Source organism: Geotrypetes seraphini, chromosome 11 (assembly GCF_902459505.1).
Source record: "Geotrypetes seraphini chromosome 11, aGeoSer1.1, whole genome shotgun sequence".
Lineage (NCBI taxonomy): Eukaryota > Metazoa > Chordata > Amphibia > Gymnophiona > Dermophiidae > Geotrypetes > Geotrypetes seraphini.
The window spans coordinates 2,289,992-2,304,635 of NC_047094.1; the positions used below are offsets into that span (position 1 = coordinate 2,289,992).

The 14,644-nt window shown below is 43.7% G+C and overlaps 1 protein-coding gene across 6 annotated transcripts in view; it reads right to left on the reverse strand.

Moving 5' to 3' along the window:
- The window catches only part of TNRC6A (trinucleotide repeat containing adaptor 6A), a 331,359-nt gene that overhangs the window by 301,668 nt on the left and 15,047 nt on the right, over nt 1–14,644 (reverse strand). For all 6 annotated transcript variants that reach the window (XM_033914459.1, XM_033914462.1, XM_033914457.1 and 3 more), the window contains exon 3: nt 1,839–1,929. In XM_033914459.1, the coding sequence (XP_033770350.1) occupies nt 1,839–1,929 (91 nt within the window). The remainder of the gene's footprint in view (nt 1–1,838; nt 1,930–14,644) is intronic.

Here is a 14,644-nt window from a genome sequence, read left to right on the forward strand (position 1 = left end):
AGAGAAGCTGATATGCACGGACGGGGAGAGGGACCTTGGGGTGATAGTGTCCGAAGATCTAAAGGCGAAAAAACAGTGTGACAAGGCAGTGGCTGCTGCCAGAAGGATTTTAGGGCAGGGTTTAGTGGTTTTTAGGGCAGGGAGCCTATGAGTGTCGAGAGCAGTGAGGGGGCATTCAGCGCAGCTCCCTGCGCTTAAAACCACTATTGCGGTTTAGTAAAAGGGGAGAGGGGTATATTTATCTATTTTTGCATAGTTGTTACTGAGGTGACATTGCATATTTTAAAGTCATCTACCTTGACCTCTGGAAAAAAAAACCCCGAATACAAATGATAATTAACATTTTCTCTGCGTAGAGTGTGCTTTGGGTTTTTAAAAATTTTATTGTTGGTAGATCATTTTGACTTGGTCATTTTAAAAAGTAGCTCGCAAGCTAAAAAAGTGTGGGCACCCCTGCTGTACTGTCTTGAAGAAAGATTTGGCCTCTGAAAGCTAACTGAAAAATGGATTAGTCTAAAAAAATCGTATTTTCTTATTTCTCATTATTTGTTTTATTTCTGTTTGTTAATTTGTAAAGTGGTGATTATTATGTAGCAGTTTTTTTTCAAATTTACATCTACTGTCTTTATATTTTGCACGTTAATAATAGGGGACATGTGTCACTGTTTCTGTGTCTTATTAATGAAATGACAATTTTGCATAAGGTAAAAACTCTTTATGGTTTATAAATCTTTCCTTTTGGCTAAGTCTTAATAATAATATTGTAATTTATAGCTAAAGAGACATATGATCAAGAAACTGATTTTACTTTTGGGATTATGATAAACATACCGAGGGCCTCAAAATAGTACCTGGTGGGCCGCATGTGGCCCCCTGGCCACAAGTTTGAGACCACTGGTGTAGATGGACTGGAGTGAGCTTTGACGAAGACTTAAGTAGTTGGAATCTAAGAACAGTACCGGGCAGAGCTTTGGATTCTTGTCCAGAAATAGCTAAGAAGAAAAAAAAACAAACAAACACAAATTTTTAGATTGAATTAGGTTGAGCATTTGGGTCGTTACCTGCTGTCATCTACTATGTTACTATGAGCTTCAAGGGGGATTGTCCACACAGGTGACATCGCAGAGGGGGTTGGCTTTATTTCTAAGTTCTGCAGCCAAGGCTGGAATAGATGCACTACCGAGTTCAGCCTCCAGCGGGATTATACAAGAATGGACATTTCTTTCAAGAATTTGTCCAAATCTTTTTAAATCCAGCTATGTTACCTGCTTTGACTTCATCTTCTTGCAGTGAGTTCTAGAGTTTAGCTATGTGTAATGTGAAAAATATGTTCATCTATTTTAAATCTATTACTTATGAATTTCATGGTGTGTCCCCTAGTCTCTGTACTTTTAAGAAAGAATAAACAATCCATTTCACTCCACTCAAGATTTTATAGACCTCATCATACCCCACCTCAGTCCAAACGCTTGCCAACAGACCCCCATATTCAAGGATTTTCAAAAATACCTTTTAGGGATAGCAGGTCTCAGTTCCTACTGCATGCATGGCAAGTGGTTATCCTGTATCCTCTCTTTTAAATCTAAGCAGAACATCATATGAAAAGTATATATACTGTTAATATCCTTTCTATTTCTAAGTGGAGAATGTCTTCACATTTCAGTGTGTGTCCATAAGCTTAATGCCACTTTAAAAATGTAAAAACTAATTATATTCAGTTCCTAAAAGATCTACTTTTCATTGAACCTTCAGATCATTCTTTCAACAAAGAGCTTACCGTTAACCACATGCATTACTCACTCAGCGAGCTCCTGACATTGACTGTTAACATGCATTACCTTTCGCTGAGTGGCTTCCTTCTTTTTCTTGTCGTCTTTTCTCTTTTTCCTTTCTTCCATCAACTGTTTTTCCTCTTTTTCCACTAAATTCCTAGAGCACATTGATTTAAGGAAAGTTAGTTGGAACCTATGCACACAATGTAACCCGCAAAGCCATACTACAGAGAGGGGTTTATTAGATAGTCAAACTGCAATTCATTTTCTGCACCAAATACAGGAGATTTTCATAAGGATTATGGTTGTTGGCCGGAGTTCCTAGAAAGTTTACCAAGTTCCTAATTTGACAGAGGAATTCTGATATTTTTCTTCAATTTCAGGAGACCATCTTGTGATCAAGAATTGTACTCTAATCTTGTCTACAAGAAAATTCCTTAATTTAGTAAGGGGGGGGATTTAAAGCTTTTAATCCATTTTAATTCATTTCTTTCCATTTTCCACTCTGGAAGATAAATGGTATAAAGAGGTTCTGTACATACCAACAGAAGTCACATCGATTTTCTTTCAAAAGGAAAAAAAAAAAAAAAAGCCTTTTACCCATAATCCAAATGCAAGCCTTAATACCAAATCCACAATCTAAACTGATGTAAAAAAAAAAAAAAAAAAAAAGCTGTCCCCCTTCCTGCGTGTGGCACACCAAATGGTTGCTGACCTTTAAAGAAAATGTGATATTAGAGAAAGAGCACCTGAGTAAACAACACCGTTTTGAAATAATTACCTCATTTAAGGAACAAATCATCTAACACTGCGACCCATGTGACAAAAAATTAATTAATAACTACCTCCTTAGTTACTCAACCAATTAACCAAACTAATTTGATTCTTAGAAAGATTCAGCTGACTGCACACAACCGTTCTGAATATTAACCTCACTATGGTTTATGCTTTGTTTTAATATACTGCCTTTCACAAAAAAAAGAAAGCAGTATACAATTAAATTAAATGAGAAAACTATAATATTAAACAGGAAAGGAAAGAAAATAAAGGAAGAATATAAACATAAGAGTTGCTGTACTGGGACAGACCAAAGATCCATCAAGCCCAGTATCCTGTTTCCAACTCACAAGTACCTAACAAGAACTCAAAACAGTTTATCCTAGAAATAAGCAGTGGATTTTCCCAAGCCAATCTTATTAATGGCTTATAGGACTTTTCTTTTAGGAATTTATCCAAACCTTTTTTAAACCCTGCTAAGCTAACTGCTTTCATCACATTTTCAGGCAACAAATTCCAGAGTGTAATTGGTCTATGTTAAGTTTCATTGCATGCTCTTTTGTCCTAGTATTTTTGGAAAGAGTAAACAAGCGATTCACCCCTTATACATTCTATTCTACGCTATTTCATAGACCTCTGTCGTATCTTTCCTGAACTGTCTCTTCCTCAGGCTGAAGAGCCCTAGCTGCTTAAGCCATCCTTATAGGGAAGTTGTTCCAGCTCTTATTTTCTTTGCCCTTTTCTGTACCTTTTCTAATTCCACTATATCTTTTTTGAGATGTGGTGGCCAGAATTGTACACAGTATTCAAGGTGTGGTCATATCATGGAGCAATAGAAAGGCATTCTAACATTCTCATCTTTGTTTTCCATTTCTTTCCTGATAATTCCTAACATTCTATTTGGGATTGGGACTATTTGCTTTCTTAATAATAATAATAACAACTTTATTTTTCTATACCGCCATAATCTTGCAACTTCTAGGCGGTTCACAGTGAAGATAAGCTGTACAGTCAGCGAATTACAGTGTGCAAATAAAGAAGAGATTGCAGCGAATTACAGTGTATAGATAAAGAAGAGATCATTGGGCGATCAATGATTACATGGTGCAAATTGGCAAGAGGAAAGATATACATAGGTTACTATATAATTTTTGACAAGTTACATTGAAATGGTTGAAGAAAACCAAAAAAATGCAGTGAATAAAAGCACGTCTCCCCATTTCTCCTCCCAGAAAGAAGGAAGGAAAAGTGAGAGTGTCATAAAAGAAAGTATGACACCGAAATTGTGGTACCATCCGAACTGACACCCCAGATTTTGTAAATCAGAAATAGGAATCCCCGCCAAACAAGGCCTGCAACTCAGAAAACTGCCCAGCTGAAGCTATGGCCACAAGAAACCCGGTGTTCAACGGCACAGCCCTTTAGAGTCTCAAAAGACAAGGATGAAATGAAGCCTTCGGTAAACTGCGAAGAAGTACCTTAAGACTGTACTCCGGAAAGGGCTTTCTAAGAGGTGTACGAATATACCGTACTCCGTTTAGGAACTGAACTACATGAAGCTGAGAAGTGATCGAAGAGCAATATACCTTGTAACAAGCTAAGAATGGCACTTGAAGCTGAAGGGAATTGAACGCTAAGCTCTTGGCAATACACTTGTGCCAAAAAAGAACTCTGGAAGGGTGCAAATGTTGAGAAGTACCCAAGAAAGGAAAAACATGCAAAAGGAAGCAGAAGCCACAAGTGAAGATGTCTGTATCGCCTGGATAAGAGAAGAAACAACCTGCTTCGCATAACCCTTACACATCAGCCATGACTTTTCAAAAGCTAGGTCGCAATACCAAAGTAGTACGAATATCTATGTTGATCGGACCCTAGGTGAGCAAATCCAGAGATACCAGGAAACTCAACAGTCCAGCTGTCGAAAGACTCATCAGATCCGTATAGCAAGGATGGTGCAGCCAATCCAGAGATCCTACAAAAACTGTGCCCTGAAAGCGAGCTTGAGATGGCAAATCTAAGCCATCATCAGCCAGGAGAAAACACTGAAAAAAGAGAAACCAGAGGCGAGAAAGAAGCCACGCTGCCACCCCCTCTGACTCCCACTCCCTGTGCCCGCCGAAGAAGCTAGGAAGCTTAGAATTTCGAGACGAGGCCATGAGGTCTAGTTCCAGGAGATCTCACTTCCATAAAAAGAGCTGGAACGCTTGAGCCAAAATTCTCAATATCCAGGATGTAGAAGATTTCACTAGTACTAACATTTACATTTTCTAGAGCGTACACAGTGCTGTACACTGCAACATACAATAATTGGGCCATGCACAGATTTCGTGGAAAGTCTATCCAAACTCTTTTCCTGACCCATAAAATGATCTGCCAACAGAAGAGGAAGATGAGGGTCCACCCATTGAAATAGAACCACAACTTTACCTGCCAACTGAGCACATCACCTACTGCCCAGGCTGTAGAGAAATACCCCCATCATAATACTGACTGAAAAGACCTTCAGCGTCATTCCGGAAGAATGGTCTGAAGCTCAAGAAACTGTAGTCTGACCATGCTCCAGAGTACAAGAATGAACAAGTACCGAGTCGCCTCTTAAGACCAGACTCCTGGAGCTGAGGATGGAAGGCGCAAAGACCAAGGCATGCCTTTGAAAAGAGAAATCTCGCTGAGCCACCAAATCTTGTGGAGCCTACCAAATAATTGGAGCCTGAGATACTGGGAACCACCGGAACAAAAGCGACTGCTGTAGTGATATAATGGGAAAGCAAGCCGAAGTTCTCAATGGAGTCAGCAACATGGATCCTAGAACCTGTACAGAATCCCATACTCTTAGTCATGGTAACCAAAGAAGAATGCAAACCTGAGACTGTGACCCATCGCTCTAGTCTCTGGGAAGAAACACATTTCTCTCCTATATGAATAAAAACATCTCCCCGATATACCTATAAATTGTACAGGAGAAAAGAGCGCTGTGCCAATTCGAAGATTCACATCCAAAGAACTGAGGAAAAGAAACCACCCTTTTCGTGTCAGTCAAATGGCCCGACTGGAAGACGTCCGAATCAAGAAGTCAGTCAAGAAGAAATTAGGTGAATCACCTGGTAGCGCCAAAACGGTACCACTGGCCACATTTTCTAAAATGTTTGTGAAGCCTTGGGTAGGTGAAATGGCATGTGCCAAAACCGAAAGTGCTGCTCCAAAAGAGGCAAGCAAACCTAGTGCAGATTCGGAGTCCATAGTGAAAATGTAAATATTCTCCCAGTTTTTCTGCAGAAATGTGTAACCCTGAGAAACTAATTCAGCAGAATGGGATCCAGCCTGCCCAATGCCCCCGTCTTGGGCACCATGCAGTAAGTGGAACAACGTCCCTTAGTTCCTGAAGAACTACAAGAACTGCCCTGAGGACCAGTAACACTTAAAAGGGAAACACAAAACATAGAGACTCCAAGAACTAACCGGAAACCTGAGGAGGATGCAAAGTTGCAAGCATCCTGAAAAAAGTTCACAGCCCCCTGACCTGACATTATAGCATCTTCTCCCTCATGAGAAAGCCTGAAGAGTCATTGGAAGAAGTCTAGATCCCTCAGAATGAAGTGCAGAAGGTCAGGGAACGGCAGGATGAGAACTGAAGGATCTGCAAGAAGAAAGAAATTCTCCTAGGAAAAATCAAGTTTCGCAATGTAGAGAGGAATATATTGGAACCATGAAAATAGTACTAACCCCATGCAACATGAGCGAAATACGTATGTCCTTTAAAGTGAATACGTACTAGACGCAATCAAGATGCTGCCTCTACCGCCCCGTGGAAAACAACAGCATCCTAACAGGTATCAGGCAAAGCTCACATTGCTAATGAGAGCTTCAGGGATGAGGCTAACCGCCACACAGCGCGCGCTCCTCCACGCGTTTGATAGAATAGGTAACTGGCTCCTGGTTAGAAGGAGCTGTACAGCCCTTCCTGTCTGGTCAGGGGGGTCCATCTAGCATGTGCTATGAGAAGATGGCGACAGGAGAAACCAGCGTGATAAGCATGGAAATCTGAAGTCCAGGCCCCCTCAGAAATAGAGAAAGAGAGTCCTGGCCGCAGAAAGATGCTAAGTGTCATTATGCCCATAGAGACAGCCTGAACTTGGAAACCGTTAGAATTACCTTTAAGCATATATATCCTATGACACTACTAGACACATGCAGCGCAGCACAGAGTCCCAAATAAGTTACCAACAGACAAAGGCTCAATCTGCAGGGACCCCAAGAGAGACAATGAGATACCCGTGTGAAATACAGGGCACTATCTTACGGCTGATCTCACTGTGCTGTGAGTTGCCGTATGTCGGCTCAGTCCGGAGACAAACCGAGACTGGGTGACCTAGCCTCGAGTGCTAACCCCAGAGTCCGATTAAATTAGCAGCTTCCTTCAAGTGAATACAGCAGGAACACAGACATAGACATATAAAACCTGCCCAAGCTTGTCCCAAAGCTGGTGAAACACGTACAACTTGTCTGAACCGGAAAGGAGAGAAGCCGCGGCATACCCTGACCAAAGTCAGCTGTAAATAAACTACCGGAACGCTGCAGCTCTCCCTCCATCACCGGAGACCCATGTGCATGCCTGATTCTCGCTGACATGTGGCCGCTGCATCAACGCTCCTAGAAACATAGTCGGATTCAAGCCCTGCAAAATTTACCCTGCTGCGGCATGCATAGAAAGAAAGACTCGGGGAATAACCAGAAGAATGGTGGGGTGCTTCCCACAGCGCCGGAAAAAACATGTCATAGTAACATAGTAACATAGTAGATGACGGCAGATAAAGACCCGAATGGTCCATCCAGTCTGCCCAACCTGATTCAATTTAATTTTTTTTTTTTTTCTTCTTAGCTATTTCTGGGCAAGAATCCAAAGCTTTACCCGGTACTATGCTTGGGTTCCAACTGCCGAAATCTCTGTTAAGACTTACTCCAGCCCATCTACACCCTCCCAGCCATTGAAGCCCTCCCCTGCCCATCCTCCACCAAACGGCCATACACAGACACAGACCGTGCAAGTCTACCCAGTAACTGGCCTTAGTTCAATATTTAATATTATTTTCTGATTCTAAATCTTCTGTGTTCATCCCACGCTTCTTTGAACTCAGTCACAGTTTTACTCTCCACCACCTCTCTCGGGAGCGCATTCCAGGCATCCACCACCCTCTCCGTAAAATAGAATTTCCTAACATTGCCCCTGAATCTACCACCCCTCAACCTCAAATTATGTCCTCTGGTTTTACCATTTTCCTTTCTCTGGAAAAGATTTTGTTCTACGTTAATACCCTTTAAGTATTTGAACGTCTGAATCATATCTCCCCTGTCTCTCCTTTCCTCTAGGGCAGGGGTGTCAAAGTCCCTCCTCGAGGGCCGTAATCCAGTCGGGTTTTCAGGATTTCCCCAATGAATATGCATTGAAAGCAGTGCATGCACATAGATCTCATGCATATTCATTGGGGAAATCCTGAAAACCCGACTGGATTCTGGCCCTCGAGGACCGACTTTGACACCTGTGCTCTAGGGTATACATATTCAGGGCTTCCAGTCTCTCCTCATACGTCTTCTGGCGCAAGCCTCCTATCATTTTCGTCGCCCTCCTCTGGACCGCCTCAAGTCTTCTTACGTCTTTCGCCAGATACGGTCTCCAAAACTGAACACAATACTCCAAGTGGGGCCTCACCAATGACCTGTACAGGGGCATCAACACCTTCTTCCTTCTACTGACTACGCCTCTCTTTATACAGCCCAGAATCCTTCTGGCAGCAGCCACTGCCTTGTCACACTGTTTTTTCGCCTTTAGATCTTCGGACACTATCACCCCAAGGTCCCTCTCCCCGTCCGTGCATATCAGCTTCTCTCCTCCCAGCATATACGGTTCCTTCCTATTATTAATCCCCAAATGCATTACTCTGCATTTCTTTGCATTGAAATTAAACGGGTTAAAACTACCCAATTAACCCTACTATCAAAATCCTTGGAGTCATCCTGGACCGATGCCTGACTTTCGAAGCCCATACTAATGCTCAGGTTAAAAAATGCTTTTGTACCCTCTGGAAACTTCGCACCATCAAACACTATTTCGATTTCCTCTCCTTTCGACTGCTGGTCCAATCACTAATCTTAAACATCTTAGATTACTGTAACATTATATACCAGGGATCCTTTAAGAAAACCATCAAACGCTTGAGAATCGTACAGAATGCTGCCGTTCGCCTAATCTGCAAAAATTAGATCATGTAAGCCCTTATTACAGAAAACTGCACTGGCTGCCGATGGAGGCAAGGATCATCTTCAAATATGCTTGCCTCTGCTTCAAAACCTTAACAGGCTCTTCTCCAATCTACCTCTTCTCAAACTTCTCAAAACTTCTCAAAACACACCTCTTCCGCGAACAAGACCCTTAGTCCTTACTCCCCGCATACACTCCAACCCCCCCCCACCACCACCTCCCTCTCCCCCCCCTCTCCTGGTTTCCCACTCCCTCCATTTTATCTTCTAACCCAACTATGATAAACCTGTGCCTCCTTCCGCGCTACCTGCAATTCCGATAAAATTTTTGTAAATCCGGGCTCAGACCGGATCCTAATGTAACGAATGTAAACCGCCTAGAACTCTTTGGGTATGGCGGGATATAAGAACCTAATAATAATAATAATAATAATAATACCTGTCGAAACATTTTGAATTTTCAGGCCCCACCTGCACACGTAATGCCTACCTGTTTGCCTTCCCGTCTTTAAAGGGCTGTATCTACAAGAGATTCCTTGATAGATCTGTCATTCCAAGCAGGCAAATGGAATAAATGTCTAACCACCCTCATTTCAAATTCACCCTCCTACCAAACTTTCAGGAAATCAATTAAAACCTATCTCTTTGATAAATTTCTCTGACTCTGTCCCTGCCTCGTATCTCTGATATGCCTCTGGATATACCTGACTAATCTGAATGTCTTGCATGTAATATTGCTGTCTGTGTACAGTCTCTTCCTCTGTAAACCGTTCTGAACTGTTATGGTACTGCGGTATACAAAAATAAAGTTATTATTATTATTACTGAAAATTCTTATGAAGAATGTCCTATTATCTATCTGTCCGTGAGCTGAATTTTGGTTTTGCATTTTGAATCATTGCCTTGCTGTGCATAACCCAATTATGATGTACATCTGAAAGTCCAAGGAGAAACAAAATTAAAGTTTTCAATTGGCCTAGCCAATGTCCTTACTTGAATGCAATATATAAGCTAGAGCAGGACCTGAAATTAACAGTTCAGACAAGTTTTTGTGCATGAATTGAAGCAGTTCTTCAAAGGAGAGTGGGCTGAGATTGTTCAACAGCTATGGGACAGATTTTGATATAAAATTATAGAAAACATTTGCTAAAGGTGGTGCAACCAGTGAAGTTTAGGGGGCAGCTATTTTTTCATATGGGTGAAATGGGTGTTGGACACCGCTGTTCCTTAAATAAATGAAGTAATTTAAAAACTTGTCTTTACTCAGGTTCCCTTTATCTAACATTACATTTTGTTTAAATATCAGAAACTATTCAGTATGGTATATGGGGAAAGACAGCAGGGACGAAAACACTTGACATCACTGTACGTTGCATGAAATTTGACTACTAACCATGGTCTCATCTTTTATGATCCAGTTAACAAGACCTGCTGGACTGTCAAACAGTGAAAAATGAGTTTAAAAGGAATCTACTTGCTTGAGGGTTTTTATCCCCTGTGACTGGTGTTCGATTGTGGAATTGCATGTACACTAGAGCATGTAGCCAGATTGCCCCAGCTACTAATTTAAGAGAATGCTTTGCATACAATGGAAGTAGTGCATGTATATTTATCTATTGCATATTCAAAATCCTGAGTGGCTCTTTATGAAAGAAAATTAGCAGGTAACAACATAATTTTTCCTTCCTTAGCAACAGCAGCAGATGAATCCAGAAACCAATGGGATGTAGCAAAGCAATCCTCAATCTGGGTGGGAAGCAAACGCCGTCTCCGCAACAACCGAAGCACTAAAAGCATCCAACGAAAGCGCCCCCACATCCAAATGGGAAGGCTAAAATAAAGCACTCACGGAAGACTAAGTAGCCTCGAGACAAACTCCTCCAAGGAAAAAAAACCTCTGGACTGAGTCCAAGAAGTCGCCATCGCTCTGGCGGAATGATCATGAAGTACTTTCGCCAACTGCTACCCTGCCATCAAGCAAGCGGAAAGAATGTCCTCCTGGGCCCAAAGAGTGATGGAGACCTTGGACGCCGCCAGACCTTGAGGCGGCCTGTGAAGAATACAAAAAGGTGATCTAAACAACAAAAGTCATTAGAAACCTAGCTCGCGGAGAACGCTACACACTTAGCAAAAAAAATAAAAATGCATTGAACAAAAGCACGTCTCCGCATTCCTCCTCACATGAAGAAGGAAGGAAAAAAAGAGTATGTCCTAAAGAAAAGAAGACATCTCCTGAGAAAGAAATCGTGGGACCGTCTGAACCGACACCCCAGATCTTGTGAAGCAGAAATAGGAATCCCCGCCAAACAAGGCCTGCAACTCAGAAAACCGCAGAGTTGAAGCCATGGCCACAAGAAAACCCTATGTACAACGGCACAGCCCTTTAGAGTCTCAAAAGACAAGGATGAAATGAAACCTTCGGTAAACTGCGAAGAAGTACCTTAAGACTGTACTCCGGACAGAGCTTTCTAAGAGGAGTACGAATATACCGTACCATGAGTAGGAACTGCACTACAGGAAGCTGAAAGGGAAGCGAAGAGCAATATTCATAGCCCGTGTAACAAGCTAAGAAAGGCACCTAAAGCTGAAGGGAATCAAACGCACCGCCCATGGCAATACACTAGTACCCAACAAGAACTCTGGAAGGGTGCAAATTCTGAGAAGTACCCAAGAAAGGAAAAAACCTCCCAAGGGAAGTAGAAGCCACAGTTGAAGACGTCTGTATTGCCTGGATAAGAGAAGAAACAACCTGCATCGCATAACCCTGACACATTAGCCACGACGCTTGATAACCAGGCCGTACTACCAAAGTAGTACGAATATCCATGATGATCGGACCCTAGGGGAGCAAATGCGGAGAAACCAGGAAACCCAATAGACAGGCTTTCGAAAGAACCAGCAGATGCACATAGCAAGGATGGCGCAGCCAAACCAGAGAGTCTCCACATACCTGGCCCGAAGCAAGCGGGAGAAGGCCAATCCAAATCAGCATCAACCAGGGGAAAACACTCAAAAAGAGAAACCAGAGGCGAGAAAGAAGCAACGCTGCTACTTCCACTGTCTGCCATCCCCTGCATCTGCCGAAGAATCCAGAATGCTTGGAATTTCGAGACGAAGGCATGAGGCCAAGGTCCAGGAGATCACACCCCAATACAAAAAGATGGAACACCTGAACCAATAGTTCCCAATATCCGCGATGTAGAAGAAATCACTATTACCACCACAGCATATTTCTAAAGCGCTGAAGGGCATACATAGTGCAGAACATTGTAACCTACAACAGACGGACCAGGCCCAGAATGTGCGGTGAGCAAGTCCATCGAAACCCATAGCCCGTCCTATAAAATGATGTGCTGACAGAAGAGGAAGACTCGACTCCACCCACTGAAGTAGAACCAGGACTGTACGCGCTAAAGGAGTACCGCCCATAATTTCCGGGCTGCCGAGGAATACCACTGTCACACCACCGTCCGAAAAGACCATAAGCGGCATCCCGGAAAAATGGTCTGAAACCCCTGAAACGGCAGTTAGACTGCGCTTCAGTCCAGAAGAAGAAGGAACAAGTACTGACTCCTTGTCCTGAGGAATTGAAAGCACCGAGCCCCCTAACCCGACAGCCCGGGATGTAAAGAGACTTGGAGCCAGGCCAGCAAAAAAACCGAGGCAAGCCTATGAAAGGAGTAATCTCGCTGAGCCACCAAATAACAGTGAGTGATGCTCGAGGAGCCCACTAGAAACTACAAGCGGAGCCTTGAGACACAGGGAACCACCAGAACAAAAGCGACTGCTGCAGCGTCCCCATGTAACAGCGAGCCGAAGTCCCCAGTGGAGTCACCCCAAAGGTCCTAGAACCTGTACAGAATCCCATACTCTTATTCTAGGTGACAGAATAAGGCAAACCCGAGACTGTAATCTGGCGCCCCAGATTCTGGGAAGAAACACATTCCTACGGGAACAATATCCCCTGATATTCCAACAATCAGTACAGGAGAAAAAAGCTCTTTGGAAACTTGAAGATACACATCCAAAGAACCGAAGAAAAGAAGCCATCCAGGTGTGCCCGACAAAACTACCGTGCCGTAAGACATCCGAATCAAGCAGTCGTCTGAGAAAGAAAGAACCTGAAATACCTGGGTGCGCCAAAGTGCACAACTGCCCACATTGTCTAAAATGAGCATGGAGCCGGAGCTCATTCAAATGGCATCTGCCGAACTGACAGTGCTGTCAAGGATGGCACAGCAAATACACCAGAGATATGACGGTCATATGTGGATAAGAAAGTAGACTTCAGCGAGACTGAGCCACTGTTGCCCCGCTGCAATAATCGATCTCACAAGTGACTTCCAGAAACATCTAACCTGGAAAAACTAATTGACCCAGATGAGATACAGCCCCTGAACGACAGATTCCCCCTGTATGAACACGACGAAGAAAACTGAAGAAATTCACTTGCCCCTTTGCTCTAGAGGAACAGGAACTACCGCCCCGTGTTCCTGGAAGCCTTGAAGGGCACCGTGCCCCCATATCACCTTAGGCTACTCAAGTTACATTGAGCCCAATACACATCGAGTCTCAGAAAGAATCAGGAAAGGGAGAAGAGTATTCAAAGTTGAGCAGACAGTCTCTCGTCCCCCCCCCCCCCCCCGTAAGAAATCTAAAGTGTAGACAGACCCCATGCAAATGATGCACGGGAGGCCGGGGAATGGGCTGGACGAGAGACGCAAGTTCTGAAGGAAAGAAAAGAACCGTCCTGAGCAAACTCCAGATAGCGGTGCAATAAAGAAGCGAAGGATATGATAACGGCCAACCTGGACCATACAGAATGAAATACCAAAAAAAAAACAGGGTCGGGAGGGCTAGAAGGAAAAACAACTCCACAAAAGCCTCTCCCTAATACTAACAGCTCGTAAAGTAAAAAAATCTTAAGGGAAAAGTAGAAACAATACAGTGCCCCTAGGAAAAGTATACATACCCGGATGTCTGAAAGATAAGACACCCAGTCCAAAAGAGAAACTTCAGAGAAGATGCAACGGACACATAGCCCAGGTTCCTCCCCCCTCTGAGAGTCGCCCGGTGCATTGCTGCAAGTTGAAATGAACCCTCGAATCACAGGGAAAAATAGGGGGGCTGAGCACCATACGTCAGGAGAAGACAGTAGCCTCATAAGTCTGAAAACACAGGACCTTGCATCACTCCTGAAAACAATAACACCTAGTCCTGCCCGAAGGAAAAGGCAAGGCGTCACCCGGCTACCCCATCCCTAGAGTGTAGCTCACCTGGAAATCTAGCACTCTAGGACAAAAAATAATTTCTATAGCACTAGCAGACATCCGCAGCCCTAAGGCGCAAGGCGCAAAGAAGAGTAAACAGACAAACTGCCGAAGCACCATACAGGGACCCCGGGAGTGAGGAGGAAAGATCCGAACCAAGACCCGGATATACCCCTGTTGCTGACCTCTGTCAGTGACAATCTGACTGCTGCCACCCCAGTGCAGGAACAAGCCGCAACCCAAGAGCCAAGCACCCAATGTCACTCCCTCTCCAGCGCCCTCAGGCCAGTCAGGATAGCTCCCATGCCAGAAAAAAAACAGATAGGCCCAAACAACCGCCTCGGGAGAGAGTCCAACTGCCGCATTAATGGCAACTGTAACCCGCAGACGCGGCTATGTCCAGAAACCGGGAGATCGCGGAGAGCGCTGTGAGAGGTCAGATGCCGAAACAGACACCAAAGACGCCACGGCGCACCCGCCAGCGTCGGAGCACAAGCGCGAGCCTCCAGCTCCCCAAAAGACACTGGCTCCACAAACAGCGACCAACTGCGCAAAGGAAACCCAGCCGCA